General features: G+C 37.6%; 2 protein-coding genes across 2 annotated transcripts in view; one reads left to right on the top strand and one right to left on the bottom strand.

Moving 5' to 3' along the window:
* Positions 1 to 24,703, top strand: part of LOC137853514 (left-right determination factor 2-like) — a 58,874-nt gene that overhangs the window by 11,309 nt on the left and 22,862 nt on the right. The gene's annotated exons all lie outside the window — the stretch shown is intronic.
* Positions 192 to 24,703, bottom strand: part of TMEM63A (transmembrane protein 63A) — a 27,535-nt gene continuing 3,023 nt past the window's right edge. The window contains exons 4-24 of the mRNA XM_068675944.1: positions 24,263 to 24,342; positions 22,690 to 22,753; positions 21,498 to 21,535; positions 20,254 to 20,396; positions 19,572 to 19,623; positions 18,330 to 18,438; positions 17,857 to 17,927; positions 17,334 to 17,414; positions 16,678 to 16,801; positions 16,177 to 16,310; positions 13,316 to 13,453; positions 11,744 to 11,897; positions 10,889 to 10,995; positions 9,500 to 9,586; positions 8,790 to 8,852; positions 7,775 to 7,937; positions 6,591 to 6,696; positions 5,185 to 5,352; positions 2,345 to 2,460; positions 1,899 to 1,961; positions 192 to 1,291 (exon numbers count right to left, since the gene is read on the bottom strand). Coding sequence (XP_068532045.1) covers positions 1,190 to 1,291; positions 1,899 to 1,961; positions 2,345 to 2,460; positions 5,185 to 5,352; positions 6,591 to 6,696; positions 7,775 to 7,937; positions 8,790 to 8,852; positions 9,500 to 9,586; positions 10,889 to 10,995; positions 11,744 to 11,897; positions 13,316 to 13,453; positions 16,177 to 16,310; positions 16,678 to 16,801; positions 17,334 to 17,414; positions 17,857 to 17,927; positions 18,330 to 18,438; positions 19,572 to 19,623; positions 20,254 to 20,396; positions 21,498 to 21,535; positions 22,690 to 22,753; positions 24,263 to 24,342 — 2,163 coding nt within the window. The 3' untranslated portion in view covers positions 192 to 1,189. The remainder of the gene's footprint in view (positions 1,292 to 1,898; positions 1,962 to 2,344; positions 2,461 to 5,184; positions 5,353 to 6,590; positions 6,697 to 7,774; positions 7,938 to 8,789; positions 8,853 to 9,499; positions 9,587 to 10,888; positions 10,996 to 11,743; positions 11,898 to 13,315; positions 13,454 to 16,176; positions 16,311 to 16,677; positions 16,802 to 17,333; positions 17,415 to 17,856; positions 17,928 to 18,329; positions 18,439 to 19,571; positions 19,624 to 20,253; positions 20,397 to 21,497; positions 21,536 to 22,689; positions 22,754 to 24,262; positions 24,343 to 24,703) is intronic.

The raw sequence follows: 24,703 nt of genomic DNA, 5'->3' as shown, positions 1-24,703 counted from the left end.
ACAGGAATGAAAAAATTATCTCCCTGCCTAGAGGTCAAAGATTCACTCCCTCCAGAGGACATACTGTCATGGTAAATCTCATGACAGTGCTCTTACAAACAGTGCATGACACTGCTCACAGTGCAAGGCAGCTAGCAAAAGAAATATGTCAATAGGCAAAGGGAAAAAAAAAAAAAGACATCAAGACAGCCTGAAACTTCAGAACTGTTTTATTGCTTTGTGATTATTGCACTTTGATACAACGTACTTCGGAATAAATTGGTATCTACAACATAATTTAAAAACTTAGTATCTTACAGCTCATATATTGGCACTATAGAGAAAACCCAGAGATTTGTCATTTTTACCCAAGATTAAAAGATAGATAAAATATTTACACCCTTTATTGTTGGCAAGTAAACATTCATTGTGGAAGGCCCTTAAAAACAGTGAACAAAAAACATCAACCTAAGTACCCTCCAAAAATATATAAAAACACTATCAGGTAACTCACTCCTTTCTGAAACTAGACTTTTTTTTGGTGCTTTGGCACTTTTAGGGTCCAAGTGCACAGTAACTCCCTCATCTCATTAGTTAAGGAAAAAGTAACGTGCTTCAGGTGAAAAGAGGAGAGATTCCCACACACCATCCTCCATTCCCACACAAACAGTATTTTCATCAAAAAAGTGACACTGCTTCAGGATTTAGCACATACCAAGGAGTTTATAAACACAAAAGCATTATAAATACTAAAGCATCTTTTTTAATAAGAACCTTTTTGAATAAATAAATGACAGTTGGTAATAGAGAGCTACATTTGCTTTGGTGATCAGTTATCTATATGCAGCATAAGTTATCTTCATAAGGCAAGCAATGAGATAGCAGACGTGAAGTCCCTGAGGATCAGCAACTCTGAAACAAACGTGTTGAACAGTGTGTGTAGACAGCCTGGAAAACAATCAGTCCCAAGGCATCTGCTTTTTGATCTCCAAGTACAGCTGCAGACTACACAATGAATTATTTCTATACCTCTTCTGTAGGCAGGAATTCATAAAAAAAAATCAGAATACTTAGCAGACAGTGGTGGGGAATTAGTTCTTCTAATGCTGGACCAAGTGCTCCATCTTGTGTTACTCCTCAGTATTCAGAAAAAGGCTTTCACTCCCTCCTTGATAATTGCTGGTTGGGCAGAACAGCTTGTAACTTCTGCCTATGAACTACTGTTGTCCATGGTGCCATATGATGGCTGCTCCTTTTGGGCAAGCATCGTCCTTTCTGTAGAATGAGGATGCAAAACTCGAGGGATGTATATCTGAAATCACAAGCGTTAAGGATTTTACTAGTCTCTCAGATTATAACGTTGGGATAATTTACCCAGGATAATTTTTCCCCTTGCCATTCTTCTTTTCATCCATTTTCCCATTCTTCAGCTTAACACCCGAGGCCTTTTGCACGCTACAGGAGGCTTCCTGGTGCACCTCTCACCTGTACACACACAACTTGTAGATGTGGCACAAAGACCTCTACTTCTACTTCAGTCCTACAGCCTTTTTAGTGGCAAGGCAAAGGCCTGCTATACATGTCACAACTTTCAAAGTCACCAAGCAGCGGCAACTGACTACATTTGGCTGCTGTCCAGATGTCAGGTACCAGCTGGTGTAAGGCCCAGAACAGCATCTAGAGCTGCTGGAAGTAGCATATCTCAACTACTCCTAAAACTTCAGCTGAAGGTACTTCTGGAACACCACCTGGGAACAGTCAAGGAGCCCAGCTGCAGAACTCTCTGGTCCCACCAACATATTAGTTTGAATGGACTGTAGGACTTCCGTATGTCCTACATAAGCTCTTTGGCAAGCAGGGTGAGAAATTAGGCTTTTCTGAGAAATGTAAGAGAATATTAGTAACTCTTAACTTCTTACAGAAGACGCTGCGGCAGTTGGTAAATCTCTGTCGCTTCCGCTTTCACACTGCATGCCTTCTACCTGTAACCAGTAATGGGGGGGAATGGGAGAGAGACAACAAACTGGTAAGTTAAAGCAGTATTAAGAGATGGTAAGCACTTGAAAGCCTGCAGAAAGAAATCACAGGGCAGTGCTGGTGCTCTAATGTACAGTTACAATGAACTTGCCTCCAATCTTCTTCCATACTGCTCCCTCTCTTAGATTTGCTTCCTGCTGCCACTGGCACACTTTCTGCTGTGCCAAGTAATCTGCCTCTAATGATCAGCCCTTTTACTCATCTTACTGGAATTAATGTTTGTGGACAGCCATTGCTACTGTCAAGGCAAGAACAGCCCAACATGACTAGCTGGTGCTACATCAAATCATAGGCAGGTGCTGAAAGGTGCAAGGTATCCATCGCTTACCTTATAATTCAGTGGGCTCAGATGCTTGAAACAGCCAAAACAAGAATAAGCCACACAAACAGCAATTGTGATGTTGACAACCAGGAAGGTAAACATGCTTGTAGGTGCTTTAAAGCCTAGAAAAATATTCAGAAAATTTAATATAAAGATACAGAACAAGAAAGACTCATTCTTGTCTCCCCCATTTTCAGAAGCCTCATGTTTTCTCCTTGGAGGACCGGACAAGCTACTTCCCACCTCAACTAGGAGAACCTGCTTAAGCACAAAGCCCGCTGACTGCTAAAGTTGATGAATGTTATTTTTCCAGCTTTTTTTTTTTTTTTAAAAAAAAAAAAGAGGCTAAGGCAGGCAGCTGCAGATCTTGAATGCTAAACAAGACTCAGATCCTTCTTCTCCTCCCTCATTTATCCTGGACCCACTTCTAAGATGCTTTTAATTAATGATCTGTGAAATGTAATAAGCAGAGTCCATTTATTAAATACAGTGGTGGTAACCGAACCAGAGGGCTTGCAAACAGCTCAAAGGGGAAAAAAATTACCTTTACAGATTAAAAGTTATTCCTCCACTACCTCCAAGGGAAATATATATATATATATATATACACATATATATGAATAATAAGACTGTAGCTTCTCAGAGTAAGAACGGATGAGAAAAAGTTAACCCAGCTGTTTCTAAACTTCTTTGGCCAAAACATGCAATATCAATCTTTTTTTTTTTGTTGTGTTGTGTTAACCCCAGCATGTCTAGTGACATAGAACAGGCAAGTTTACTGTTTAGTAGGTTATATGAACAGATCTGTGCAGATCTGTTTGAGAAGAGGAAAAATAGTACATGTTACTTCCAAGCAAGAAAGGGAAATTAAAGAACTTCTCTATGGCTATTCTGGAATCTCCTTTAGAAGAAGCTGTTCTTCTAAGCATCGGTTACATCACTATTTAACCAGCTGTTGAGGAACATCTACATGGAAGCCAACATATGGAGTGAGCCACAAGGCAAACAGCAGGGGAGAAGTCTCCACAAAGCAGTTTTCCCCCGCCCTGCATCCTCAGCACTCATCCCTGCCAACAGCTCTAGAGAACCATGGTACTTAGGTGCCCATCGCAGGAGACAGGATGAACTGCTGATACTACTTACTACTATCCTCTACTGTGAGGTGCACAGCAGTGGTCTAGGTGTCTGATGGGTAAATGGCATGAGGTTGAGGAAGAAAACAGTGGTTGAGGAAGAAAACAGTAGCTGAGGAAGAAATAGATGACTGATGCAGCCTCTCTACTTGCAGTACTGTGGGCAGGAAAGCAATATTTGATCCTGACTCAGAACTGAAGCAGAAGCAGAGCACTCTTCCCTTTCCTTCCTTCCCCTTGGCTCAAGGAGTAGCAATTAAATGAAAACGTCAAGGTCCTGCCTCTCATCCTACCACCACTTGGTTGGACAGCCTTGCACACTGACAAGGCATTGAAGAATACCCAGTTAAACAGTAAGTCCATGCTAAACCAAGCCTAACATAGTAATGGAAAACACAGATTGGGTTAAGTTCCACAGCAAATGATGGTCTTGCCACAGACCCAGGAAACACTGAAATAAGGATTTCATTTTTACTACACCAGGTTTTCCTTCGTAACAATTAGAGACACGTCAATTGCTGCATTTTTTTTTTTCCTAAAGCATGTTCTAGAAATTCTGTTATTTTAGAGGACATGAATTTGTTCATCCCCTCAGTTGCAGAGATAGATCTCAGAACAAAGGAGAAAAGCTCCCAAGGATGTAACTACCACAGTGTCACCTGCTCAACTCCAAAGCTCAACTCCAAAGATGGCCTGAAGCAATAGTTCTGATTGCCTCCACTGGGAACTCTCTCCAAAGTTTAAAAAAATAATAAAAATATGTTGGCAGACTGTCATTTAACTGCAAGAAAGCTGGAAAAACAGTGTAAACATACTAACATACTTTGCCATCAGTGCTGTGAGATCAGAGAAGATAAAATACAGAAGGGAGTCCAAGGGCTCCCTTCCCAAAAAGGGAAACTCAATTCCTTCAAGCATCACCAGCACTTCTGTTCCATGCCAAGTGCTTCCTCCTACATCATGGGTAAAAAGCTGCAAGCTATCACATACCTTTTCTGATGCCAAAGTTGTTAGTATACTGCAGCCAATACTAATAATGCCAAGTAATTGCAAAATAGAGAACATCTGTGTATTTAAAATGAACTACACTAAACCATGAGTTTTTGAATCAGAGTATGGGGAGGAGAGTCACTATCTCACTGCAGTCTTCCATATAAAGTTCGACAGATGATGTAGAACAAAGGTCTTAGTAGCATTAGCCAATATTTTAAGAATTTTTTCCTAAACAACAGATGTACAACAGAAGTAATAACCAATTCACTCAGGCAAATTCAACTTATATACAGACTGCACAAATGTGTGTAGTGAAGCCAGAGACCATCTTACTGACAGTAACTAATTCTGAACAGACTTTTCTTTAATGTTGGTGTGTTTATTTTTAGTTGTTTTTAAATACTGTCACTCTACAGTCCAATTGGCCAATTCAAACCCTGCATATTTAGGGAACAACTTCCTGTAAAGTGAAAAAACTGAATGGAACGCGATATTTCAAGTTAACTTACCAGCTACCTATGCCTTCTTCAGAGCATCTTATGCAAACTTGTATAAGCTGCAAATATTGCATACCTCAGTGCAAGAGGTAACCCCCATGACTTCCCATTTACAGAGGTAAAAAGAGAAGCCCGTAACACCTATGGAACTTCACGTTTCATGTTTAAAAAAGATGGCAAGAGAAGTAGGACTATGTTCTCAGTGAAAAAAGGTAGAGCTTACCCAGTCGCAAAAAGGAGAAAAAATAGAGCCATAAAAGGCAGAGAATTGGAGCTGCAAGGGCCTGATTCACTGCTGCAAAGTGCATCTTCTTTTCCAGCTTGGCAGGGAGATACGCATAGTAGAGGTTGTAGCGGTCAACCATGTGCTTCAGGAGTATATATATTAACCCTGGAAGGAAAAAAAGGAAGAGCCAAGGAGAGGTTGCTGAAGACTTTTTCAAGACTTGATAAAAGCAGCAATTCTATGAGGAGATCTACAGCAACAAAGCGACTGAAAATCCAGATACTAATGGTGGATACAGCCCAAATATGAATGGAGTACAGCTTCTTGAAAGCAGCCTGCTTCCAAGGTGGTTCATGGGGCAGGGCCAACATCCCCAGGATTTCACTATCCCTCCTCCCCTTCTCCTCACACTTCTCTGTGGCACCACTTGTACTCCCAGAGTAGAGCCCAAGTTCCTCTCTAGTGCTGGCACATCGGCCCAATCTGTTTGGGTAGGCCTGGCAACTCCCTCACTGCAGTACAGGTAAGGCAGCCTGCAACTTGGAGACCTTCTTGAGGTCCTACAGAAGGACCGCAGCTCTACCTGCACTACAGGGTAGCTGCACTTTACCACATACCCTGAACTAATTAGCTGGTTGTCTAAGCCAGCAGGTTGAGCAGAGTACACAGCATTTCCTTTCCTGTCACAGGACAGGTATAGCATTCACCAAGACATTGTCCCAAACAAAGCAGCCAGTACGTCATTAGGTCACATCCCTGGGGTCAAGACCACAGAGCACGCAGCTGTCAATACTGATGTCAAAGTGATGGCCACAGACCCTGTTCTCAGTCAGAGCATGGAATTTTAGACAAACGGTTTGCAACACAGTAGAGCTGCAGCAGTGAAGAGGACTAGTCTCTAAAATAAGCACATGCTTGTGCTTATTTTATATACTTCAGTCAAACTTTAAGAGAAATGTTATTGCAAATACGTCTACAGGATTTGGGGATCAGAATGTCTCAAGTCAAGTTTGGCTTAAGATGGACCTCCAGATACCTTATGCAGCCTGCTTCTCTTAGACCTCAAGAACCCAGAGAGAAAAAATAATCCCCTCACAACCAAATCTATCTGAACTCCTATGCTTAACTACTAAAAACCACCACCGGAGCTAGTTGAGACAACACTCAAAAATAAAATAAGCATTTAATATTCATCAAATACAGTTTCAACTTCTAAATGCAGCTCAAGAACTCATTCACCATCTTCCGTCCTATTTTGCCCCACAGGAAGGGATGAAAACTTTAATTAAAGTCCTAGGGATCATCAGCATCTAAACTGTACCAAGAACCTAGAATTGGGCCTTCCTTAACTCCCACTTGCTTCAGCCTCACTCACAATGTCCACAGCTCGTTGGAGAACTTACCAAATGGGACAATGATGGGGCACGTAATGCTATAGGCCATGACGACAGTGAACACACACAACATCCACGCGTACATTGCTCCAAATTCATATTCAAATGCTTGTTGCTAGGAAGGAAGACAAAACACTTAAATCTCTTGTGTCACCTATCAATTTGTTAGGAGTTAAGACAGATGCACTAAAGCAAGTTCACCTTCTCTTAGTCTCTCCCTTTGATAGATCAATTATTGCCCTGAGAGGTACAAACAAACAACAATTATACGTAAGTTTTGTGTGTTTTAAACAGGTACACTCACAGAAAACATGTTACTACTTCCATAGCCTGAAAAAAAAAATCCTCAAGGAAAGTGTTTTCATCTACAAAAAGCAACTACTTAAAACCACAAGGTAGGAAGTAATTGGGCCAAACACAGAATCTTCATCTAACTGCGTATCTCATCGAATCTGTACACTGTTCCTTGTGCTGGCTTTCACACTAGGGAAAGCTCAAGATGTTAAAGTTTTGGTATGGTCGGTACTCCCATTTTTTTCTAATGCTTGGCTGAACATCTTGGAATGGGAAATCTATATATATCAGTTCAACCACAGCAAGGCATAACATGCAACAGTTAACAAAAGTGAATGTTTAACATGATTATTTTAAAATGGACACCCCACCTCCCCCCAAGAAAAAAAGAAAAAAAAGGAATGGGGACAGCTGTATACAGGCTTAAGTTCGTATTCCAATACCTTGAATGTCAAGCTGCAAGACAAAACATCATCTGAAAGTTAAAGTTCACTGCTTAAAATTAGACAGTAAGCATTAATCTGAATGTAGATCTAACCAAATAAAATCAAATAGCACATGTTTGATGGCTGATAGAAGAAACTAACTGTGGACAGATCCAAATTTTAAAAACCCTGCAATTTAGAGTATAAAGATAATATCAGAATTCTACTAAAACATCCAAACCATAAAAATCTGACTTGGAGATACAAAGATTTTGACCATCTCTTACTTGAATAAATACTTCACAGTTAAATATGCTGCAAAGAAGGGCAATATAAACTTGTTACAGGTGAGTGAAATCAAGGCTAAAAAAAGTCAGGACATGATGGTTAGTGGTCTGAAAGATGGGGGCTCCCACTGTTTCTTATAAAAAGCAATTGTTTAATTGCCTCTTGGCTAAGGTGGGGCTCTAATACCTGTTTAATATTTTTTCTTTCTGCTGTGGACTTGGCCATTATCATGCGTATGGTATAAAGGATGAGGCCAGGTAGGCGCAGCAGCTCCATCCCATTGCCAATGAAAGCAGAGGCAATCACGTAGTTCACAAAGAATGCTCCCTGGTCAGGCAAAAAGACACATCTGCAAGGAAACACATCAGACAGTGACTGGAAAGCACAAAAGCAAATAGAAAAAAATATATCTACAATGGATCTCTATCATCTTTGGAAATCTCTCTCCATAGGTATAAGTACTAGCCACCGTAAGAAGTGTCTAAGAAGACTTCTGATAACCTTGTTGAAAAAGAGTACTACATAACTATAACTGCAGTAAAAGTGTACTTCTATGGAGCCAGTGCAAAATTATCTGTAAGAAGACCAGCTGAGTCACACAGGTTGGATAAGGAATACACTGTTCAAGCAAAGAAACAGCAGTCTGATGGGGTGGCTAATGAGAGCATCACTTGATGGCTACAATGGCAGCTTGAGACAAGATAAGACTAGGAGATAAAATCCCATTACAGGGTAGTAATTCCTACTCATCTTCTTGTAAGTAACTTTGAAATAGCAGTTGAAAACATTAATTAAGTCTTAATAACTGCATTCTATTCTTTCCCTACAGCCACCTCGCAAACTAGCCACCATGCTCAGCTCACAGTCACAAGAGCTTCTAATAATCAATATCTGCAAGTGTGCAAGTACTGGCATGAAGACATTTGTATTTCTTAATATCAACAGTGAGTCAATAGATTTCAAAAAGGAGAACTGTTGAAGCTATTTAGTCCCAGTGAAATTCTTAGTAAATATCTGCATGTATTATCTGGCAGGAAAAAAACTATGGACTTCTCCATAGCAAAGGCATCTGCATTCTCTCCTCCCCTTACCTGAAGCTCAATGTCCTCCCTAAGGTACCATCCCTGAGGTAATCTTAAAAAACACTAGCCAAAGTTAGTCAATAGCAAAAAAAGCATCCTAAATTGTTGCTGATACTTACTCCAGCCTAATGGCAGAATCCGATGATTCTCTGTCAAACAGCCAACGGAAGAAAAAATCAAGACTGAAAGAAAGATGGTTAATATAATTAGTGTCCAGAAGCTTAGCATTGTGCAAAATTGCTTCTCTTTCAGTAGTTCAGATCAGGATAACAGATGGCAAGAATTTAATCAAATAATCTGAATACTACTTTAGCTTTATACTTACTGCTGGTCAGATATAGGAAAAAAAAAAGATGCATAATAAAAGAAATATATCTACTTCATACTGAAGTTCTAAAAATTAATTTTTAGAAGTAAGAATATAGGTAAGACACATACGTACTATCCTGTTAGCTAGGGACAGTTAAACAGAGTACAGGTCCAGAGAAAGAAAAGAAAAAACTAACTCAGTTATAAGACATACTCAGGAAACTGGGTTCTCAGCTACAACAGCGTGGGCAACTTTCAATTAGCCATTGATCTTCCAGTGTCATAGATTTCTTTGCTACACAAAAAGTGAAACTTCACAAATGTTAAGTGCAATGAGGTCTTCAGATGAAGAACATCAGATTTCAATGTTATACATGTAACATTTCAGTGTGTCACCAGACACTCTGGAAAGGGGTGGGGTACATCAACTGTACCTCAACTAGCAACTAAAAAGCAAGAAATCTGTCATTCGGAAGCTGTCAGAATACCCAAACATTACTCTATTAAACTATAACTTTACCTGGTCAGACCAAGGGAAGGCAGAATCAATACCATGAAGATCAGAAATATGTAGACTTTATGCATCATTATTCTGTTCTCTGCAGATCTGCCAACAGAAAAAGTTAGTAAGAAATTCACATGAAAAACTTCCACACATGAAGGACCTTGCTCAAAGAACGTCAGGACCCATGAGACTTCCAGCTTCCCCTACCATATACACCACTACAAGATACTTGTGAAAGAAACCCCTTTGGGATATTCACTGATTTCAACCAAGCAGGCTCTCAGTATTGTCTTGGGCATAGAAAACATTTCAGAACATTAGTCCAGATGCAGTGCTAAGAAAACTACCACTCTGTACCACAAGCAAGGGGATGAGCACCAGTCTGGTCCCTCTTGTAATGATACTCACATCCCTCAGCAGCTTGTAAACAAACTGCTCTTCAAATATTGTGCTAAGAAGGATTAGACAGTTTGTTGAAGGGCACCAGAGCCAAGAAACTAGACACTCAGACAAGCTACTTAATTATACTTGCCAGGAGTCAAGACTTGGGAACATAACGCTACTAATATTATACCCTCCTCCAGTAGTAGGAACATCTTTCTAGAGACACGTTGTCAGAAAAGCACAGAAATGCCATAAACAATTCAGACTCTTTTAAAGATGCTGTCTCATACAGCATTAAAACCAGAGATTTTTATAGGATCACATGGCCACTGGGTACTATGGGACACACCAGTTAGTATAATTATACTAAGGCTTAAAATCAGGTCTTTAGGTCTTTCTTTTAGTTAGCATGCCAGCATTTGAAGCACTTTTTCTTGAAGAAGGATTGAGGGACTCAGAGGGTGGTGAGGCACTGGAACAGATTGCCCAGACAGGTTGGGGATGCCCCGTCCCTGGAGGTGTTCAAGACCAGGTTAGATGACGCCTCAGGCAACCTGATCCAGTGGGTGGCAGCCCTACCCATGGCAGGGGGGTTGGAACTAGATGGTTTTTGAGGTCCCTTCCAACCCAAGCTGTTCTATGATATGATTCTATCATGACTCATGTTCTCAGCCTGGAGAGGATCCAAACCCACGCTTCCTACCTGCCCAGACAGTGAGCTAGTTACAGGGTCAGAGGTATTACCCATACTCCTGTTGAAGATACATTTCTTTCCAAGTAAGTTTTAAGCACAATGTATATGTGATGAGGGAGCATAAGCAAATCATGTGGTCGAATCTGTAATTAATACAGCAAGTGTAATAACTCCAAAGTGTTCAGTATTGCATTAGAAAGTGATGAGAACATGATATTCCTGGCTATGAGAGATCTGGCGATTTAAAAGCACCATGAAAGATAAGCACTTTCTCCATTTGTTCTAGTAGTACAGCTAAGACCAAAACAGAGGAAGATCTTGCTTACTTTGTCCAGTGGGACTCCAGCAATGTTGAGTAATAGACAATTGTTGGTAGCAAAGCTGAGAAGGACCAAAGCAAGAGCGTTGGGAAAAACTGACTGATGATGGGATTCTAATTGGGAAAAAAAAAAATTAAAGGTGTTAAAAATATTTTAATGCAGCTGTGATAGAAGAACAGAGGCTGCACTAATTAGCCTTTTGTAAATTATAGCAGGTTGGACTGTGAAAATCATATTCAGATGCAGACTCAGAATGAAGCAGAGCTCATGTGCAAAACAGGAAACAGGTGTAGGATTGGGATTAAATTCCATGAGGGTGAAGTCTCACAAGTAGCTTTTATGTAGTTTATACCACCTTGGGGAAATATCTAATATGAACAGTTTGTACGAGATTTCAGCTGAAGTCAGACTAGGACCAGATATACGTGACATCCCGGTTTTCAATCCAGTAAGCAAAATAAAACCATGGCATTTTACTTTAGAGTTTAAAAATCTGAATTCCCCTCTTCTCATCATAAAAATCAAAATACAAGTCGGACATTAAATTCCATTTTTGGCAAAAGGTTTTATATTTTAAATATTTAAAGATAGGAAACTTTGGAATGCAACTTTTACTACAAATAAAAAATTTTATATAATAAAGTTTCAGATGAAATTATCCAGCCTACTATCAAAGAACAAAAGAGGACCAAGGACCTGATTCTAGACATGCACTTTTTAATCAGAAGCTACGCTAAGCAATTCTGAGAATTTCAACTGAATGCAGCTTACAGACATTATTTCATTTTCTCACTATACACCTATCCATTTAGTAACATTTTGGTGTGAAATACAGCTATATCCAAACATAGTGATACTCACGTTAAGGTAGTGAATAGGTTTAGTGACATTGAACTTGTCCATAGTTGAAATGATTATGGATGGAGTGGTAAGAAAAAACAGCACAATAAAAAGAAAGAAATTAATGCAAAACCATCTAAACCACCATTTGAAACCATGCACTGAAAGATTATTCCTGCCAAAAAAAAAAAAAAGACAAAAACAAACAGATAAATATATATATATATGTAATAGCAAATGCTTACTATCAAGTAATAGGTGGCACTACTATTTCTAAAGCAGGCTTTCATATTCTCAAAGCTAAATAACAAAGTACTACAGAAGTTCCAGTTGCTGTTAGAAATAATGAAAACAGAGCAACCTTTCTTGAACGATAACATAACTTACACTTTCAAAATTTTTATAACACTTAAATACAATGTCCAAAGTAGTTAAGCTTTAGGATGAAACACTTTCTGTTTAGTATTTCCACATTATTAAACTGTGAAAGTTAGAACGAGATTGCAACTATACAGAGAAGTTCAGCAAGAAGAACAGCTATCAGGAGCAGAATCTACCAAGAAACTCTGATTTATATAAAAACACACAAAAAACACCCAACTGAAACATCCAACTGCACCCACAGCAACCACAGGTCTTAACCAGGCAGTGTTCTTAATGTTTTCTGAAACAGTTCCCAACAGGACTGTAATGATTTGAACCTCAGCCAAAGCCAAGTATTAAGAACAGACAAAGCAGAAATAGAGGCTCATTATCATTCCCTCTGCTGACAATTCTCACATTGAGCCTAGGTAAGTAACATGGCAAACTCCTTATTTTCAAGGGAAAAGCCAAACAATGAGTATTTTTTGTCTTATTTGCAGTTTCAGTTTGGGCAATAGATATGTCACAACAATTTTTCTGTCATATGACGTGAAGATTACATTGGTGCAATCCTAAGTTATTTACAAAGCAACTGGAAAACGTTTAGTCATTTTTAGCCTCTAAGCATGACAGAAGACCGCACAGGAACAGCTTCAAAAAGCACTTATCTATTTTCACACACTCTCCTAAGTAAAGTCCGTGAAATTTACTGGGTCAGTAAAAAAGATGTTGGAAAACAGACCATAGTTCAGAGTGGATCAAGCTGTACTTGTCCTGTGGCATTGCCAAATATATATATTTTATATATATATATACACATACATACACACACACATACATGCACATACTTGAGGAATACTCAGCACTAACACCAAATTCCTTGCCTCATACCTCAACAATAGATATATATTAACCTCAAAAAATAGAAAGGAGGAGTTAGAGACTAATTAAAAAAAAAAAAATCAAAACAGCTTTAAAAAAAAAAATCAAAATTAAGAACTGCAAGTACCAGAACTTCATTGTGGTAGAACTCTATAGTCAACCTCTGAGAGACATCCCCAAGGTCAATGAAGAGCACCATTAATGGAAATAAAGATTCACACCAGCCACATGGAAACATTCCATAAAGTTTCAGTTTAGGGTTAAAGAAAAATGCACTTAGACCCCTTCTCCTGTCTCCATTCTACACCTGCACTATCATAAATAAATTGTGGAAGACAGGAATCTTACCAACATATATTCTCGGGATATGGAGCATATTTAACCTTCCAGTTTGATATGTACAGATCCTTGCTGTAGGGTGATGGCTGTGGTTCTCCTTTACAATTAAATCCGTCACATTTGCATGCATTGAAGTCCTTAAGGACGCTGTAAGGAGGGAAACAAGAGGAGGATTTTTCCAATTTTTTACACCTGAAAACACTGCATATATAGAGGAAGACTGGTAGTAGTGATAAGAGTTTGCGGTGCTGTTTTTTTTCCCCTTTTAATAACTAGAGATTGAGAATGCATTTAGATGAAATGGTTATTATCTGATTGTAACATCATCTCATGTATGTAAACAGTTACTACCACGGACCTTTGATAACTGACAAAACTGGAAAACAAAAAAGCAATCTTGATTTGAGCTGTTCAGTGCTTCTACTAACACTAATGGCAGCAGTGGTTCATATTAAAAAACAAAGTCCGAGAGCATCAGGAAAAAAAGACAGTTCCCCAACACCTCTTACATAACAGCAACTTTTCTCAAGTCATAGCAGAGTGAACAATTAGTCTACACTACTTCATTACACCAATACGAAATCTAGCCATCTTTGCGTTTCAAAGAATTTTGGTATCCTCACACTTCACAATAATAACCTTTTGCCTGTTCTCAAAATAATCACAACATTTAGTTTTATCTTCTAATATTTTGAGTTGAATATCAATGTATTTAAACCACATTGAAACATGGCCAGAATAAATGCTCTAAAAGATTTCTCAAAACACACCAACAGAAGTGATAAGCATATATTCAGAGACAATACAACTGTGTGCAAGTTACAGTGTAAAAAGGTTCTACTCCAGATAAACACCATTTCACTAGCATAGAAACAGTATAAATGTACATTGTATTTGAACAAGTGGACTGTAGAATTCCTGAACATGCTTTTTTCTAAGTCATGCTCTTAACATAAAGAAAATAGAGAACCACGCAGACACCAAACAAAACAACAGAAGACAAAACAGATTTTTACCTTACCAGAATTCAAGTAGCGATGTAAAACTGTAAATACTCGCTGCTGCAAGATGCTAAGAAAGTTTTTCGATACTTCGATAGCTTGTTTTTAAAGAGTAAATATGAAGCAAGCTTTAGCAATTCCAACCACACTACACCAACATGAGCACCAACTTCAATCCAGCTTCTACAGCTACCTGACTCCATGAACATCAGTCCTGGCTTCCAGCTTCCTCCACCCTATTTTATTTCAGGGCTCTGTGGGGCAGAGACCACTAGTGGCACCATATGACTTTCTAATCTGATGGTAGCCTCAGCTCCTTCTGTAATCTAGTTTTCCAAAGAATAGAATCCACTGCAAGCTAAACAAGCTAAAATATGTTCCATTCTTAGTAACTCCAACTCAGATGCCTGCAGTGCAATTCAGAACACATGTCCAAGAAGAAATTATCCTATCAAAATTAAAAACAAGAAATGAACAGCTAGAGAAAGAACCTCAGTGCTTATTTTTCCTTTTAGATTCACATCTTAAAGCATTAATTCATGCTCTAGAATCTCAAAGTACAGTATGTAACATCACAAAAACAGAAGGGCAGATTTCATCACATAATTAATAGTCGGTTAAAGAGCAGCATGCAAAGTTTTTCCAGCATCTCAAATCCTTGAAATCCTACACCCTGGAGTTCCCTGAAAAGAGCCTGAAAGACTGGCTCTCTACTGTGACTTGAGGGTCAAAAGAACACAGACAATTTAAACTAGAAATGCTATGAAGAATTAAAAAAAACAAATGTGATGTGTTATGCTTGTATTACAAATATTACTCTGCTTCCCTTTACTCACTTCATGCTAGTAAGAGATGCTCACAAACTGCTAAACAAAATGGCAGCTTACATGCGTTTTCTCTACAAACAACTAAATAAAAGGGGCTGAACACCTTCTGATAATAGGTCTACACACATATCTATAGTAAAAGGTAAGAAATACACATATAGTAAAATCCAAAGTCAAACAGATTTTGAGGGTCATAAGCAATCTACAAGCAAAAAAGGAATATTGAAACAGATTGTGCCATATAACCCTCCATCATCTCGCAAAGAAGTATTACTAAAACCTAGAATAGCTTTAAAAGTGTCATAGCTTTAAAAATGTCTTTTTTGAATTGTCTTATCCTAGCTTATCTAACAACTTAATTTTTAAAAAGTGTGGTGAATAATTATGTACTCACACAGATTTATAGACACATACACAACATAAAAAGACTGAGCGCATGGACACACATACTTTTCATTAAATCTTGCACACCAAGTTATTAAGCTTTCTATTTATTTACAGACACTCAAAGCTGGAAACTTCAGTTTCTCCTCTTTACTCTGCCTGGTTCTTTGCCAACACTAAACATCCAGAAACTACCTTTAAAACAAAAATAATTAAGCACTGATGGCCACGTCAGTCACTAACTACTTGGTTGAGATTACTAACTAGCAGTATAATTGGCACCCGTTGTGATAGATTGGTAACTTCACTTGCACAGTAGAAAATGGAAAAATCAGTAACCCACATTCAAGATCCAACTAGTCTGGCCTACTATTAGCCTACACTGATGCATCCCACACAGAAGAGGAAGTTCCTTATACCAATAAATGTCTAGAGCCATTTAGTCTCTTAGCATCTAAATTCTTTGTTTGAAATATAGAGGCTTAACGCACACTTACAGGGAAACTTACCAGTAAGCAGAGCAGACCAAATCCACAGGACGGTGAAGAAGAAGAAAGGAAGAAGAACCAACATAAGCACACAAGCAACATAAATCAGATCAGATTAGTAGTACTATTACAGTTAAAACAGAACAAAGACAACAGCAGACAAAACTTACTAGGTTGCCATGGATTTCTCTTGAAATGTTACAAATGCCATTCCCAGTGGTTTATTTTTAACAGCTTGTTCCTCCTTTGAGAATTCTTCCATCAGTGCATTATTAACTCTAGTATAATAATCTACAGCATCCTCCTGTTGGGAAATTGAGGACTGTTACTGTTACATCCAAGTATCAGATAGCTAATACCTTCATTAAAATACAGTTTACACAAACCATAGCCCCTATTCCTTACACTAATTCCAGAAATTACAAATCACATCACTGCACAAAGACAAACAACCAGAAGGGGTTTTTTTTGTACTTCTGTTTTTGCACTACGATTAAACCTCAGAAATTTTAAGGCACTCCTCTTCCCTACTGTAAAAGAACATGAAAGATGAGCTCCCTGCAATACATAATTATCTTCTGAAGTTCAACAAGATGTTACACAAAAAACAGTTTTCTCTACTCTTATATTAATCTTCCCAGCCACAAGTAAGAATGAACGTTATCTCTTACCCTTTCACATCCTCTCATTTCACAGCAGCAGAACTGACCACATGGCTTCGGGTTGATTTGGACTCGCTTGCCGTGCTTCTGATGCAGATGCTTATAGTAAGTCAGGCTTTTTTCTGCCTGTTTCCTAGATAGAAAAATACATCCAAAACATTTTGCAAGAGAACAGTATCAACAGCAAGTTACCCCCAAGAGAAAAAATTACGTCAAGGACTCATAACAAATCAAAGATACTCATGTATCTTATTTTGTCTACTTCCTACAATTTATTTTCAAACCTATAATATCATGAGTCTACACTTGTTGTGAGGTTCCAGAAGGAAAAGTTGTTATTGTATAGCCCAGAAAACAACCCTTTTTCCTTCTGTGTCCAAGATCTCTGAGCAAAGCAAAGGTCTGCTACAGTTTCTAATTACTAATGTAACAGCTCTGTTTTCCACTTTGTACTGCCCAAACAAACAAACAAAAAAAACAAACAAAAAACCAGCTACAGCTCACTTCAAAATACAGCTGAATCTAACTGAATACCAGACCAGAACTTTAAGAGCAGAAAGCAGTTCTAGTATATGCAAGCTTAGTACTACTTGTAAAAATTGATTGAGGACTGGCAAAACATTCATAAAATTATTCCAAACTCAGATATATTACAAAAAGAGTACCTTTTTTTAAATAGATAAATAAGCCTGGCTACATCATAACACAGCTGGACCTCCAGCACAGAGCAGCTTGGGTAGGCAGCACTGAAAAGGAAGCACTATGTGAGAAAAGACAGTACACTGAAGAAACTTTTTCAAAGAGCGTCATTGATATCTAAATGACATCTCAATGGTGTACCACAGAGAGGAGACTTCCATGGAGACAGATGCTGAAAGTTACTTGAATGAGATGTGCAGCATTATTCCCAAATAAAAGCCATGTGGGAGCATTAATGGTAAGCATGGATATGCAGCCACTTTTTTAGATTCTAATATTCAGATCAGCTATCTAGCTTTATTGAAATATAATATCTTCCCTTCTAGTCTCAATTATTTCTAAGTAATAAATACACTTAGAAAAGATGGATACTATAACATGGATTTGAAACAGTGCAAGAGTCAAAAAATATTTGTTTGGACAGGTAGAACTACCAGGATAATTTTAAATCGCCTGTTCCTAATAATACTAGTCAAGCACAGAACTTACTTGAAATGTTGTTGTATGGTTTCTTGATTTACATTTTTTGGAAGACCAGTTACAAACAACGTGCATTTTACCTGCAAAAGAAAAAAAAAAAATCCTATTTTGAGAAACCAACCGTATGACTAAGGAGAAAAGAATATGAGGAAGGAATTGACATAGCACAGGTAGCTAAGCTTTAGGGGGGGGAGGGGGAAAAAGTAGGATGCTCTGATTTTGATGGAAGCTCACCTATTCAAGATAGCAACACATTTACCTTCTATACTAGTTGAAGATGCATCAAAATTTCACAAGTCCCTCCCCACTCCTTGTCTCTCCAGCCATGTTTCACAATTCACTCAGTGGAGTTTTGCTTTCAGTAAATTCCCCTCACACTTGCATCACATTCTAGCAAGGAGGAGGCATCTTAGCAATTTACTTTTCTAATATTTTTCACTTTCAAACACTTAAAAAAAAACAACAAAAAACCACAAACTTACTATGTTTTCTTCTTTATATGTGACTGCCTTCATGTGATGTCTCATGAAGACAACGGTCAGAATCAGGTAAACAACAGCAAAAAATGTGTGCAGCCAAAGAAGATCGTTACTGTTGGACAAAATGTTGTGAATGTGAGAAATAGAAACAACTAATTGTCCTACTGATACAAGCAGCCATCAAAACCTTTCTTTGAACACCATCATAAAAAAAGTAATAACTGGTAAATAGTCATACCCATGAAGATGCTTGGACAGCCACTAGGGTTACTCATTGCATTTTACAATAAACAGTAAACGAAACTGCACAGAAAACCACTATTCTATAGCATGGACCTTTTAGGAGGCATTTGGCTTGTGCCTTTGCATTCAGATTATCAATAGTACACCCCACAGTATTTGCCAAAATGTATTTTATTGGCATAACCACATTTAGTGCATAATTGAACTCCCCTTGAAGACAATCCTTACCCAAAATGAAAATAACCCAATACAGGGAGTAAACATTGCTTCTCTGATAGCTTGTTCCTCCAAACTTAGGAAAGTTTGGTTCTATGAACAGCTCTTCATTTTTGTGAAGAGCATTAATAATTACAGTTAACTTAAGACTTAATCTTAAGACTTAGCTTAATCTATTTTGCAGATAAAAAACAATCAAAAGTCTCCACTAGTTACTAGGAATCATGATGTGGTTAGAAAAAATGAAGTGCATGGGCAGAAATTCTATTGGACATAAGAGCATAGATAGATTATTTTTTTTGATCAAGTAATACAACACAGAAAAAACATATAGCCTTGTATTTCAACTATTGTATAGGTTTAAAAAATAGAAGTAATTTTAACAGTGGTCTCAAATGGGACAGACACATGCAAATCCAGTGTAACTCAAATGACTTGAATTCTCTTACATGTTACAGTAAAGCTGTCAGCTTTATTTCCCTTTCTGCACCATGGTTTCTTTCAACATGGAAATTTCTGAAAATAATATTGTTAAATGTGTGAACATTAGCCAAGAAAAGCACATGGTATAGGAAGTAAGAGCTGAGAGTAGAAGCCAAGTTTCTAGATTTCTTATCAGTGCTGTAATGCGTAGCCTGAAGCAGAACACATCCCAGTTTCAGTTGATGATGCTTAAATAAGTAATTCCTACCCTGTGAGCCATGTTGCAAGTATCAATTCATTGTGTTTAGAGACTATGGTAGGAAAGAGACATAAGTATAAAAGTTCTCTGCAGCATTTACTTACCCAGTTTCTAAATTTTGTATAGTTGTTCTTCCAAAACTATAGGGATCTTTAACTAAGAACAAAAACAAGTATCGTAATTAACTGGTGCAAAATTCACATGCAAACTATGAGAAAGCCAGCTTTTCTCTTTTTAAAATATTGATCTATTCAACACTGAATATATTCAAAATCATAATCAATGCTAGTTTGCAATATTGCATTTTAAAGTTGGCAAAAGAGTGCAAGTAATAAACCACTTTCAACCTATCAAGAGAAATAATAATTTTTAAGATCTGAATACCAGATCTTTGCAGCCTGTCCCCCTCTCCTCTAAGTCTCTGTTCATATCCAATTAACAATGCTGTTTAGGGTTTAGAATCCGTTTCCTTCACATTCTTATTTCATCTTCACTGATTTCTCTTCTCTGACAGTTTTTTTTAAACTGCATGAATTCAGTGCTTACAGAACAATACCGATAACCTTACTGAGGTCAAAAATGAGAAAATTTATATGGCTTTGCTTCTTAGACTATCAGATATTTGAAAAGCCATCATTCAAGTGACTGAAAATTGAGTATATGTTCAAAGGAGAAAGAGATATACTATATCTGAAAAGCTAAATGATCTTTTAGCACCGACTATTACAAGTTCAACCATCACAACAGAAAGAACTGCACATGCATAAACAATGTAAAAAAACTTACCAAGTAGATCACCTGATAAGTTGACAGGCAGTATGACACCCACAGACAAAACACTGACAGCAATCAACAAACAGATGATGTGACGCTGGAAGGAAAGGTAATGTATGGCATCTTCACCACATCTGTCATGAATCTCATCATCACTACACCATTGACAGAAAAGCACAAAGGTCAGTCTACTCAGTATCACTGGAGTTTTTGTTTTCTGTGTCATTTTGTTTCTTAAACATACATTATTCTCTCAGTCTACCCAATGACTTTCAGTTTTCAACATGGTTGCGTTCCTTCACACAAAAGTTTAACTTCAAGTTCCAACAGTGTCTTCTTGCACAGTATCAACATACGAAAATTAACATAGGGGAATTTAAGATAGAAACAAGTAATCTGAAAAGGAAATATGCATACAACATCCTTTTATCAAGCTAGAGATGACAAAGACATCTGCCATGACTTCCTGTTTTAAGACAGTCACAGGGTTTTAAGTCTAACTCAAATTTTAGGAACATGCTGTGACAGCATTCATTCATCTCAATTTCCATGAGGAAAATGATAACAGAACCACCTTACTTTCATGCCTCCCAATTAACAGAAGGTATTAATACGTTTCCAGAAGAACCGTCATCTACCTCTTTTCAGCAAGACAGATGAGTAAAATATTAGTTCTTAGAAAAGGAAGGAACTGAACTAGCGAAAACAGAGAGACAGGCTCAAACCCCATCCCTTTCTTGTTTCAATGTATCTAAGCTAGGAATTGGTTAAAAAATAAATAAATCACAGTTTACTAAGCCCAAAGGAATATAGAGAACGAATATCACATGTCTAATGCTCAGTTTCTTGGAGACAGTGGAATTGGCTTTTCCTCGTCAGTCAATTCCAGCCCCAACTAAACCAACAGTTCTCCATAAATACCCTTGCAGGGAAAGCCTGTCACCTACCCAAGGCCCTACTTGCTTCAAACAGCGATCACCCATGCAGTACTGTTTGAAGGGTAAAAGCCTAAAGCCTGGTTATCAGAACCCATACAAAAGCCATAGACTCACTTCAGTTCAAAATCTGTTCCTTAATCGGGAAGTCCCTATACTGCTAAAAGAAAGGCAACTGTATCCTGTATTCCTATGTGGTCACCTTGTTTTCATATTCTTTTTCCCACCCCACTGGAGGCACATATTGTTTGTATTAAATTCTATCTATACAGGGGAAGAAAAAAAAAGTGCAGAAAGTTCACTACTTTTTCATATACTTACTGCATCCGAAAAGCAGCTGTCATCCAAGAACAAAACCCCTATAAAGAAAGATGTTTTAGGAGCCAACATAGAAAAACATAGTCTCTAATCTGTACAATTGAGGGAAGCATTTCTATTTCTATTAAACCCAATTTCTTAGCTAAAAAACTTGCAGCATTACTCCAAAATCATTGTTTAGAAATATACAGAATACTTTACATATTTTTAAAGGGTTCTTTGTAACATCTGCCTTCAGAGAGTATTTAAGACATTAGTGGATGGTGGTGGAAGATTATTTGCAGGTTTACTGCTTGGACTTTTAAAATTTATGAAGTGTGTCCAGATCCCATCTCTGAACAAAAATCACAATTTAATCTTGTAATGAAAATTGGTTTGTAATGCACTGTTTTAAACAGGTGATTTCCCCCTGCCAAACTGAAAACAACCACAGAAAACACATTTTCAGAGACCCCAATTTCAAGGATAAGCTACACATGAGTCTCATACAAGTTAATCTCTTAAACTGAAGTTAGAAGCCACACAGTGATGTAAAGCTAGATAAGAAGCCTTTCTATTAATTTCAAGTCCTCCTATGAAACTGTACTGCAGAGATCACATCCCACTGCATGTTCTGTATGGTTAAAAAAGCCAAAGCCCTCTTTCTTGAAAGGCCTACTTTTCAAGTTAATAATATTAAATAATTACACGTTTTTATTCAACGGTTTCAGTGATATAGTTGCTTTGAAGTTGCTTTTTAAAGTCTACTTTAAAAGTAGATGGCATTATTACTAGTCTCACGCTTTCATCCATTTTTCTTTTTCATTAGAAAAACAAGTACTATGAAGATCAACTAGGTTTTATTTACAATGGTAAAATAATGTAGCTTTTTGAACTGTTATTTAAGTACATATTTCACAGTCCATTTCCCCACCTTTTTGAAACAGTAATGTACAATCCCTCTCCCAGATAAGAGAGTTACTTGAAAACAATGCCGACAGAAGATCCTGGTTTATGATATCGCAATAGTTTGTTAGAAAATGAAGATTCCATACAGTTCTATAAAAACAGCACATGATGTATTACTAATTTTTCACACGTGAAAGCTATCTACATGCAGTGACTGGTTCATTGGGCTAGGTGCAAGGACAAACCACAGCAGATTCCATTACACAGTTTATATGCTAAAAAAATACCAAAACTCTAGAATACTTACACTGTCATATTCAAGAGCTTCAGGTACCAATGAAGATACTGACAACCGGTTGTATCTCAATTCACTGAAATAAAAACATCATTTAATTTAAGTATCTTTAATAGCAAATGCTGAAATTCCATAGAATTATTTCAACTTCAACTATTTTGAAGTAACTAAGTGAAGTAGTAGTAAAATACTTTTCCCTCTTACGAAGGCTGTGGCTTTCACTTTTCATGCATATGCTACACAGAAGCTTGTACTGCATCTCATGTTCCTAAGTTAGTACTTGTGAGCTCCTGAAGTGAGAGTGTGTAACCAAACTAGAAATAGAACTGTATGTTTTATTCAAGTATTAAATTGAAGTCACGTAAAAAAATGCAAAACAGGTTTTAAGCCTAGGCAAGATCAATTCTGCAAACTAGTTTCCTGCTCAGATACTCCTGCACACTTCTTTCCCTCCACCTCTCTTCCTTTTATCTTAGAGCCATTTCTCTGAATTTCCCTGCACAACTCAGCCCTTTAACTGCAGGAACTCCTCATGCAATTTCGGTCTTGTAGCAAGGCTAAAAACAATTAGAAAGTCTGTAGGTCTCAAAAACAGCAAAGTACCTGTTTTCAGTTTGTTGCTAAAAAGAAATGTTGCAATGTTGATATGCCCATGATTACAGTATTCTTAGGTCACTATCCCGCAGGGATAACAACGTAGACTCCTACCTGTCTGACTCAAACATCTGGTTGTGGATCTCTGTGGATCCCTACAGCCCATTAGGAAGCCTGTACCGGAGCATCTTCATTCCTGCTACCTGAGCTAGCTAGATTAACGCTGTCTCAATTATTGTCCATCTTTTTTGTTGCATCCACTTTTCACACTCGTACGTGGATAGAGACTAAGAAAACCACACTTGGAGCCACTTCCTTTTGCTTAATTGCAGATTACCACAACTTAGATGTAATATTAATATCAGCAGGAGCCTCACTGGTAATCTTCACCCACTTCATAAAAACATAACTAGCTTTTAAACATCTCAAGAGATCACCTTGTATAAACAATATTTAAAATAAATAAAAAGCTGAGATGCAGTTATCACTAAAAAAATAAAAATAAATCAGTGAAGAATTTCAGAAACTCATAACAAGAATTTTTTTTTTTGAAACCCTTCAGACTTGTTATGATACAGTCTGCATAGGGAGCTCTGGGAAGATACTAGGCCTGAACCAGGATAAACACAAGTTAATATTCTTCTATTACAGAAACACTGTAAACATTAACAAGTGGTTATGTGATTTGCTAGCAGACAAGCAGCCTTTTTTTTTTTTTTTTTTACTTCCACTTCCTTAAACCACGACAAGGGAATGAGATTTACAATGACAATGGCAAATACAGTTTTATTAACTGACACTGCAAAGGGGAACTCTGTGAGTAGGACGTATTTCAAACAAAGCAGCATGACAATGTTTTTAACAAATATGTATGTGATTACAAGCACATCTAAGTGATAAAAATTCATGTAATTTAAGCCCTATTTACTCTATTAACTTCCACGGTCCCCAACAGGTTTCAAGAAATCAATCCAATTGTGTATCTTTTTACCTTTCAGTTTCTGACACCAGAGCAACACGACCGTAGTCCCAGAATCTCTTTCTTATAGTGGAAAAGAGAAACATGAAAACCTAGAAAAGAAAAAGAAAGATCTTTGAATATTTATTTTCAATTTCATTACCATTATTCTATAGGTACTGTCAAAAATGCTGTCCTAGCTCTTAAACCAACTTGGCCTGGGACACAAAGGCCAGAACAGCTACTTTGCTGTTCTAATTTATGAAGGAAGACTTCTGAACGTAGTATTTCCAAACTGAATACTGATAAAGGTTTGTAACAGTCAGGAAAACTAGCAAGTAGTATTTGACAGAAAGTCCAAATTTTCATAAATACACCTTTACTGTTTTTCTTTACTCCCACACAGAACTACAATGGAAGACTTGCAATGAATTGTGTTTTTTTTAAACAGCAGCGTAACCAGCTATAAGGGGG

Source organism: Anas acuta, chromosome 3 (assembly GCF_963932015.1).
Source record: "Anas acuta chromosome 3, bAnaAcu1.1, whole genome shotgun sequence".
NCBI classification, from domain to species: Eukaryota; Metazoa; Chordata; class Aves; order Anseriformes; family Anatidae; genus Anas; species Anas acuta.
Note: the sequence above shows the minus strand (reverse complement) of the source record. Positions and strands in the feature narration are given on the sequence as shown.